At 34.5% G+C, this 10,183-nt stretch overlaps 1 protein-coding gene across 3 annotated transcripts; it reads right to left on the bottom strand.

The window, feature by feature from the left end:
- Positions 1 to 201: 201 nt before the first annotated feature.
- On the bottom strand, positions 202 to 9,351 carry LOC139960237 (uncharacterized protein C16orf52 homolog A-like). Of its 3 annotated transcripts, none has more exons than XM_071958433.1 (4): positions 9,170 to 9,351; positions 7,419 to 7,580; positions 6,387 to 6,599; positions 202 to 5,791 (listed from the first exon to the last, which is right to left on the bottom strand). In XM_071958433.1, the coding sequence occupies exons 2-4, from the start codon at positions 7,528 to 7,530 to the stop codon at positions 5,604 to 5,606; spliced, it is 513 nt and encodes a 170-aa protein (XP_071814534.1). In that variant the 5' UTR covers positions 7,531 to 7,580; positions 9,170 to 9,351; the 3' UTR covers positions 202 to 5,603. The 3 variants fall into 3 exon arrangements, with proteins under 3 accessions (XP_071814534.1, XP_071814536.1, XP_071814537.1); XM_071958435.1 differs by having other exon boundaries at positions 9,144 to 9,351; XM_071958436.1 differs by lacking the exon at positions 9,170 to 9,351 and adding an exon at positions 8,857 to 9,087.
- Positions 9,352 to 10,183: the final 832 nt, after the last annotated feature.

The following is a 10,183-nucleotide window of genomic DNA, read 5'->3' on the forward strand; positions in this document are numbered from 1 at the left end:
TGTTCATTATATTCCTTTTAGAGTAGTCACACATTGTTCCTGGACTGTTCGTCTAACTGAAGTATGTAATGTAGAAGGGCATTGGTCAGCACCTTTACAGTAACTACTGAAAAGTTGCAATCAGTGTTTCTTTCACAAGCTTATTGTAATTCAATACATTAACTTCACAAACAGAAGAAATGAGACAAAAGTGAATAGACATAGCTTTGTTACGTAGGTGTATTATTAACTAATACTTAAATTGAATAAAATAACTCAGTACAGCTCATGAAAATGTCCACCGTGTCTACCTTGAAAGACATATTTATAAGGTCTTGAAACAATTACTGAAGAACTGATAGTTTTAAAATATAAAATGTTTAAAAAAGGATATACATCAGTAATTTGATTTTTTTTCTTAACATTTTAAGACTTCCATTTAAGACAAATATATATTTAAAAAAAAATGTTTTACAGAAAAATAAATAAATAAAACCATGAGTTTGATGTCAGATGAAAAGACTTACACATAAAACTAGACACAAGGTGAAATCAAATACTGTATGGTAATGAATATACATTAGATGTGGTCTTTATGAATATTCTGTTTATATGGTATCACTTATGCAGCCACATAATTATAATTATTTTCAAGGTACCTATGGGTAGTGCAGGAGAGGTGGGGTAGGGGAAGGAAGTCAATGTAATTAATCAAGCTAAGACACCCTTCTAATTTTCACCAAATAAAAGTTCCTATGTGATTTAATTGTCTTTAAAATTAGTTCTGAAACGGCTAGACACTGTTTCACGTCAACTCAGAAAAATATATTTAACAAATTTGATATCTAATTCAAAACTTGTACTGAAACTTGACTAGTCAAGCAAATCAACTGCATTACTACATGCTTTGATTATCGGATAACATTGCAAAAGTTAATTCAACGCAAAAAGCTGCTTTAAACCAATCTAGGAAGAAAGAAAAAAATTCAAACACAGGGAAAGGTGGGAAAATTGGAATGTGGTGGTGAAGCCACATTTGGTAATGTGACTGCCTGACACAAATATCACATTGTGTACACATCAGAAAGTGAAAATGAGTTGTGCTACGGATCATGGATACAAATTTCAAACCAATTAGAGTTGTGGTTCTGATGCAATTAACTGTAAATATAACTTATACTTTGCGTATATGTACAGGTCTGTTAAATTTGAATCCCCTTATATTTTTACTCACTACATTTGCCAACCCACTCTGAAGTTATACAAATTAATATTTAAGCACATGATTGAAGGAAACTTTACATTAGCGAGGAACAATTTCTAATCTGTTACAATTCCATGCCTAGCAAACCTTGCTTTTAGTTTCACACAGTCAGTTTCATCTAGACCCTCAGTCCTCTTTTCAAAAGAAATCTTGACATTTTTACAGAGATGAATAACTTACTTATGAGATTATGGTAAAATACTGATGCTAAGCAATGTATACATGTTGACATGTATTCAGGAAGGGAAAATGTTTCACAACATTTCAAATTTAAAAACCAATAAAATAAAAATATAAAAAATAAAAATACTAAACATTTGCAAGGTTTTCTTCAAATTTTAAGATGAAATGAAAAACTTTTCCTGGTCTTCATTTTCAACAGAATTTGCTCAAAAACAATTTCAGAGTTTACAATACCATCCAAAACAGAGAAAGAATTAAAATATCTTAGAATAACAACCTCAGTTGAAGAAGCTGCATGGATTAAGATGGGTTTGCAGATGGAATTATGTCCACCTGGGAGACTCGTTGAATAATTCTTTGTATGAATGAATGAATATAACTTCAGGTTTGCATATATTATTTTCACATAGAATCTAACATGCGCACTTCGATTATACTAATCCCATTTGGAGTATGCTTTCTCAAATGGAAGTATTCTATATCCAATGAAAGCAAAACAATTTCCACTTGGATTATACTAATCCCATTTGGAGTGTGCTTTCTCAAATGGAAGTATACAACATCCAACATTTGCGAGTATCCTATTACCAATGGAAGCAAACAATTTCCACTTGGATTATACTAATCCCATTTGGAGTGTGCTTTCTCAAATGGAAGTATACTACATTCAATGCGAGTATCCTATTACCAATGCAAGTAAACAATTTCCATTTGAAATATACTATCCCCACAGCCAGCTTACAATTCCCACTAGTAGTATACCATTTGCAGTGTTAGTAAACTATGTGCAGTGGGAGTATACAATTATCAACAGAGGTATACACTTTCCAGTGGCATTATATCCTACATTCTAATTTACCAAGTAGGAGTACTTTTCTACACTGGGAGTAAATGATTCCCACTGTGAGGGTACAATTTCCACTTCAAACTGTACAGTCACTATGCCCACATTCAATTTAAATTTTTTCCATCTTTTGCGATGTTAGTGCACTATTCCTGCACTAGAAGTACATTACCAATTTATGGTAATTTGAACAACCTACAGTACACCCACTTTAAACACTCAACAAATAATTGTTGATAAGACTTATACTATCAAAACACGTTTCATTTATCCCTCTAAACCAAACTTTTGATAATTCAAACTGTCTGTAATAAGATGGTAATTAAGCCAGTCATCCCTTAAAATGAAAAATATGTGATGTACAGAAAAGTTATATTTTAAGTATACTCAATGCTCAAAGTGGCAAAAGAAAAAAAAGAAGAAAAAACAGAGTTTTTTAACTTAAAAGTACTTACTCTAAAATTTGAATAAAGATGTTGAATAAACTCATCTCCATAGAACATTAACTTATTTTTAACTTATTTTTTACTGGAAAAGTTACAAAGAGCTGCAAAGTGACCTTAATGTAGAAAAGGAGTTGTTCCTTTCTTTTAAATATATGAAGTTACATCCATATGCCCTTTTTATCAATAATAATAGCAATAATATTTGACAAAATTAATAGGGATGCACCGGATCCAAATTTTTGGATCCGGCCGGAACCGGATTTTGCCGGATAGTACATGAAATCCGGCCGGACCGGATTTTTTCATTACACAAAAGAAAATCATTAATAAGAAGTAGAAGTATGAAACAAGGGGCAGATCTTAGGTGAGGTATACGCATATTATAAAGAAGTGAAATTAAGACCCCATTTATGAGATTAAATATAAATTAAACATGTTAAACCTAATTTTTCCTTCCTTTGAATGTTTTTATTAATTTTTGGAAATAGTTTATATTGATTTAAGTTAACACCAACACCTTTTTAAGGAATAATTCAGGCCAGATTTTGAAAAAGATCCAGCCAGATTTTGAAAAAGATCCGGCCGGATTTTGAAAAATATCCGGCCGGAACCGGAACTGGATAATTGCTCACTATCCGGCCGGATTGTCCGGACAGACCGGATATCCGGTGCATCCCTAAAAATTAATTCATCTTGCTAATAAACACAATACGATAGCCTGAATATATTCAATTTGTATACCATATTTCAATTGAACAGCACACCCACATACAAACTAAAAGAGAACAGTTCAATTATGGTTTTAATGTGTTACTGTTTTCCAAGGTAAACATATAAGTTGTGAATCAACAATGGGCAGTCGTATTCATGTTGTTAAGCTGCCTTAGAATGTGGTAATTTTTTTATGACACATCCAACAGTTTGCAAGTTGAAGGAACTTTCTGGTGACTGAAGTTCTTTGTATAATGTTTATAAGGCATAAATGGAATTCAAAAGTTAAACACTTTAATACAGCACACATACAGAATACAACTGATAGCTTCCGCAAATTAGTAAGGATCATCTTGCTTCCTTTCATCCCGAACTTTACGATGGACGGAGTTGTTTGCTTAAATTATGCAAGGTACTTAAAGATGGAATGAATATAAAGAAGGCCATTACATGTCGTGAAAGAACACTGGATTTTCATTTTTGAATATCTCCATTATGTTCATATGAAGAAAACACACACACATATGTGCTTAATCATGTGAACCAATTGAACAACTTTCTTCAATGTTTTGCTATTTTTCTCTAACATGAACTACTAACTACACATTCATCTTGTATGTTAAAATTTCAAAACGTTAACTTTCCCAGTGGCAAATGTTTCTACTTGACCAGTTAGCACAGAATATTAACCTCACTGACAAAAGTGAGTATTTTTCACAAGTTTGGAGATGCAGAGAATATCTTTCATCCTCTCTTCTTCTGTGACTACACTACCATAATTTTCTGCCCTATGTCTGATCTTCTACCTCGCCCGTGCTAACTGCACTTGCAAGCTATCAATTCCCATACAGTGACTCTACACTTGCTCTATTACTATAGTACTATACTGCCTTCAACTTTGATAAATGACTGGGTGTTTAAGGTTAGGGTGTAATGAAGTCTATATCAGTTCTCTCTTTCCTAAACCATAGTTAGTATTTTTCTTGTACCTTCTAACAAGCTGCCACAGCAGTGTGAAGACTTCTTTAATCAATAAAATGAAGGTGTATGCAATATTTTATTTTTTTCTCTATTGTTTTTGAGTTTGTTTTTGTCTTGTTTTTAAGCCAATGATCAGGTCCATCCAAAAGACAACTTGATAGGACATTGGCTGATGTGTTGCTTCAAAGTCACTTACTCTCATATATTGAGAGTTAAGAGATACTTTAATAGCCAATCTCATAGCATGTTAGGTATAGGACAAGTTTTCCGAAAGGCTCACGAAGAGAGTTGCTTGCTCGTGTGAAATTGGAATCATAAACCAACTCACCTTACTACTCAGAGTTGCACCAAGATGAAACTTATAATGTTACAGTAATGTTACATGAGTTACTAGTATTTACCCCATGGAGAAGAACCAGCCAATAAAGTTCAACAAACTTCAAGACTGTAAAGCGGAATGTACATTCTGATACCGACTTACCGGTAAATTGAAACTTGGTTTGAGGACACGTATATAAAACTTCCACAAAAATCTAAAAAAGTGCTTCTAAAGTATGTTTCAGCATATGAGAATGTAAAAAATGCTCAAGGAAAATTCTCAGTATCTAACACAACAAGCTGTACAACTAAATGAAATGTGTAAAACAACTGAATGATGAACACAAAGTATTAAATTTACCAGGAACAACTAACAACTGTGATGGAGTGAAGACAAATGTGATGTTTTCCAAAACTAACATCACAGTATCAAAAGTGCCTAGTAAATGGAGTTAAGACCCTGACTGTGCTACAATATCAGTGTACTGTTTAACTTACCAATGAGAAATCTTATTTTCAACTGCTTTAAAATAAATGACCGCAAAGCTAACAATTCTTACATTCAAGAGTTTATCTCAACATGACAGCCAACTCTTACAGTAGTATGGCAACAATTGTGGCACAATTGTGGCAACTTGCAAGCTGCAGTGGCAGCTCTCAACTATCAGGGTTCCCTCTCTTATGATCTATAAAGCCTCTTCAAAGAGTTGTGTACATAATATTGCATTTCTTCGATACATTTAATTTACAGGTATAAAAACTTTTCTTCCTTCTTTGGCTTCTTACTAGATATAAAACAAACAAAAAAGGCACACATTTTGAAACTTGGATTAAAAAAGAAAAAAATAGTAAAGTAAGTAAAGCTGGTTTAATTTACTCAAAACAAAGGTTGGCAAACCTTTTCTGCAAAGAGCTCTGACACAACTGTTATCACGATTGCTAGGAAGAAAATAACGTACGATGGTCCGATACCAACAGACTTGGGCAACCTGTATGGTTTACCACCGATCTCATCTATGTAGAATCCGATGGGAAAGATGATAGCGGCTAGGCAAAGGCAGATCACTGGATGAGTAGAAGAAAAGAAATTCTCATAAAAGACTGTCAAATCTGTTTAGCTAAAAATTTGATGATTCAATACTCTGTTAAAATATATACAAGTTTTGCAAGATTATTCGTTTCCTCAGCAAGTACAGTATATGACTTTCACTACACAACTTTCATCAAAATTCTAAAACGTATAGGCACTTTATCACAGCTTCGCATTGTAAATGTGTTGGTACTGTAGGATGCAGGTTGTCTTATGCAGACACTTGAAAAGCAACATTTTGAAATATAGTAGTACACTTTGACCACAGGAATTTCGATTTATACTTATGAAAATGAACAACAATCTTTCCATTGATGTCTATGGTTAAGTATGGTGGCTTAATAGGGCCATAGGAAAAAAATTGAGAAAAAAAAGTCAAAATTTTGAGAATTTGGGGAACCTCCCCCCCCCAATTTCCCTATAAAGCCACTGTAGTTAATACTATCAGTTTACTTACAACTCACGAATTTGATCCAACTAGCATAAAGAAGTGACATGTACCTCCTCTGTAATGATCATGGCAGCAATAATGAGAGTATCAACCTACTCAAGACTACTGCTTGTACTTACAACTGATAAATCCGATCCACCTGGCATATAGAAGCGCCTTGTACCTCCTCTGTGATACTATGATGAGGATACAGGTGGTCGTGAGGCAGATGATGGCAGCAATAATGAGCAGCAATGTTAGAAACCATTCTGGTGAGAGAGAGGGCTTGAAGCAAACTGTTTCTTTACCCAAAACCTTCATGCATTGAGTTAGCAGGCCAAGCATTATATTATCTGTTGGAAGACAAGAAATCCATCCAAAGTTCAAAGAAAAAGAAGTTTAACTTCAGGTACAAATGTACTTGCACACTGCAGTAGGATAACTTGTAACAATCCGGAATCCAACCTCACAGAATGATATTGATAAAAAAAGCATCATAACAGATGTCGTAGTTGGACTGGAATTTTAAACTTATTCGGTAAAACCATAGCCATTGTGACCATTATCATTTACAGTATGTAAATAACCATATAACATATTAGTAGTTATTAAGTTATCACTCAATAATTTTTTTTTACCTTAGCACTGTATTTACAGTAACTTGCATCCTGAAAGTTTAAATATTATTTCATGTTTCAGCAATAAAACTAAGTACTTCTTATGTTCTGTTTATCTCCTGCATTTAAATCAAACTTTCATATTCATCAACTGTTCAAGCAAACTAAAATTGAATGTCATTTGCAGGTCTAAACAGTGAATATCTTAGTGCTGCATTGATCAGAAATTATATTAGTTGGTTTTGCATGCAGTAAAAATTAAAGTTGTATATACACTGTTTGCACTGAGATTCTCAGTATCTTTTTTGTTATCATAATTTGTGCTACAGAAATAAGAACATGAACCTCAAAAAGCACTGAACACTAAATTATTTCTTTGTGGTCCGGTGATAATTTAGTGTTCAAATTTTGCATAGCAGCTTTGAGAGCTCTAAATTTTGTCTGAAATAAAATACTGTGGGTTTTTGTGTACAAAACTGCAATGCATATTTTGCACTTGCATAGCAATTTGAATGTATTGTGATGCGATACTGATTAATTATTCCCTGGTGGTACCTGGAAAATCAGCATTCCTGGAGATAATCCACGCTGGATTAAACAGGCTTGTCACAACAAAAATATCTGCCACGAAGAAGAGGGTACATGAAACAAGAAGGAGCTTATCCATCAGAACTGGATTCAGCTACTGATGGATAACTTGGAGTGTTGGTGATGCATCTGAAAATAACAAAGAAGAGCAACTGTACTTAACTTGTTCTGCATCCTAATGAGCACTTTCACTCAACCATCTCAACTTGAATTGTATTCTCAATTACTTAACAAAGTTACTTCTTTAAACGTTTCTTCTATCAAACATTCTTAAGAAACAAATGTTAGGTCACTAATTAGTGAAGAAACTAAGTATTCTGACAATTATGTACAGTATGTATGTTTTTTCAATTTTTATTTATTAAAGGGTGTGAAGGCTCGTGCAGAAAAGAACGTCTAATGCCGGTAATCTGACCTAGTTTCGAAAGAGGTGTAACAGAAGTGTTAGACACCACCATCGATCCCAGAAAATACACACACAGCTTGCTATACCGTCGGTAATTAGACACTAGTGTACAGTCAATACATACAGCTACCGTCAATACCCACAAAACAGTGTACATAGCAGCGTGGACATCTCAGGTCTAGATAAAAGATAACAAAGTATCACGTTTCATTACTGTCTGCATTTTGTAAAGACAAGCAGAAAGCTTCACTAGCAAGCAACGGTAAGTTTACTTTTTTCAGAGCGCGGCATGCGGTTTGGGGCGAGTCTTCAATGCCTTTAATGATAAATCTATTTGTTGCTCTCATACAAAAACAAACTTCATCTGATGACAGAAAGCAGATACGACTGGAACTAGATAAAAACAGAGAACCACAGTAAATTAAATATTAAGCCAGGCACAGTTCAGGATCTTTTTGAAATTGAAGTACTTACTAGTTATCTATGATCAGAAGATCAGTAGAATAGGCTATACTGTTGGCAAGTCTTCAATACAATAAAAGTGCATTATGAAAATCAAAGCATACCTATATTTCCACCCACACACAGGAATATTTATTGGTATCTAGTTCTGATACTGCTTATTTTCTGCTTGCAATGTACTGTGTAACCATCACCTTTTGATTCATACAAGTCCCAATCTCCACATGCTATGTTTTGTGATGTGTTTGTTAGTGCTGATAGTCGTAATCGAATAATTGCCAGTAGACGCGATGACACTTTGGAAGTTCAATTATGATCGCCCTCAAAACCTAAGAGTCCACTATCAGCACTAGTGTTTGTGGAATGAAACACCTGTTTCTAACCCTCTACATTAAATGTAAATGGTAGTTACTCGACGCCAACCATCACTCCACGTCACAGGCCTAAGTTAGGCTAGGCTTATTCTAACAATTACATTAATACAAGCTATTGCAGTTACATTAATGTTACATATTGACCATGCACTTGCATACACACCTTTTTTGTTAGTCTTGTTTGGATTCATTCAACAGTCACATGTGGTCTCTTCAGACATTACCTAAGTTAACACAACCCCTGTAACGTTTGCCAGTTTAAGGGCCTTAGGCTACATAGCCTAACTCAGTCCAACTTCTCCTTTTTAGATCTACCTGCTACATTGCTAGTAGTACATTAGTAGTACTACCACATGTTACTTAGGTTAGTCCTGTCCTAACTTCTTACTGTTACTTAGATTTTAGGGCTACAGTAGCCTAACAATACATGTTACTAAGGACTAATTTTACCCGAGAGGCAAAAATTGGCCACGCACATTTACAATTTTCATTACAGTCCGTCTTCATCGGCATTGTGTAGAAGACAGGGATTGATCCGAATACAGGTACAGTTTGAAAATATTCTCCTGTTGTTGATATTTAGTCCCAGGGGCCTACTTCAATCAAATATAAATATAATGACAGACGAACAGGTTGTTCGTTATGTAACCAGCTGAGACGTCAGCTGCAGTAGTGTGGCAATACATATGATGTCAGCAACTATGAGACGCCATTTGTAAAGAAATTACCAATATGTGTATGTCATTTATGATACACACTCGCAATACATATGCAGTCGCGATGTTGGACAAACGCAATTCAAGTTTAACCCAAATCTCAAAGGATTGTTTTTCATTGGAGGAAGAGCATAAATCTTACAATAAAATAGAGCGAAGTACAAAATACGAAAACCTACATGTGGCAACAGAAATATAGAACAAATAAAGAGTATCAAAAGTTCAGAAAGATATAAAAACTTCCAAAGAATGAAAAAAAAGACCACTGAAAATTGCATAAAAAAGACAAATGAGGCACATTTTGAAGAATAAAATCTGCACAGTTAGTTTTGAGACATGTAAGAGAATGGGAGTTTTGGATTTCGTGTGGGAGACTGTTACTGGCTCTAATTATTTTACTGGAGGAATCCTTGTGGACCCTTTCTATCATAGATATTTAATTTGGTGGAAGAGCGGGCCCAAATACCATTGTGGGGATATTTCTCTGGTTGCGTGGTAAATATATTAACCAGATATTTTGGAGCAAGTCTATGAACAATCTCCCACTTCTTGGACATTGATATTAAACCGCTAGTTAATACTCATCAATTTGAGCTCACCAAGCAGGTCTTTGGCATGGCTCCGCGATGGACTATCTAGTATAATACTCTAACAACGATTTTGAAGGTGCTGAATGTAGGTTTTGGGGAGGATACACCAAACTGGCGAGCAATAGTCAATATGAGGTAAAATAAGAGTATTTTACAAATATTTTCCGAGCATCATGCATAAGGG

Source organism: Apostichopus japonicus, chromosome 19 (genome assembly GCF_037975245.1).
Source record: "Apostichopus japonicus isolate 1M-3 chromosome 19, ASM3797524v1, whole genome shotgun sequence".
NCBI classification, from domain to species: domain Eukaryota; kingdom Metazoa; phylum Echinodermata; class Holothuroidea; order Aspidochirotida; family Stichopodidae; genus Apostichopus; species Apostichopus japonicus.

Excerpts from the sequence above, each read along its gene's own strand:
- LOC139960237 (XM_071958433.1), bottom strand. The coding sequence starts at position 7,530 with ATGGATAAGCTCCTTCTTGTTTCATGTACCCTCTTCTTCGTGGCAGAT. Across the intron at positions 6,600-7,418 it reads CAGGAATGCTGATTTTCCAG|ATAATATAATGCTTGGCCTG; the intron begins GTACCACCAGGG and ends GTCTTCCAACAG. Across the intron at positions 5,792-6,386 it reads GTGGATCGGATTTATCAGTT|TGATCTGCCTTTGCCTAGCC; the intron begins GTAAGTACAAGC and ends CTACTCATCCAG.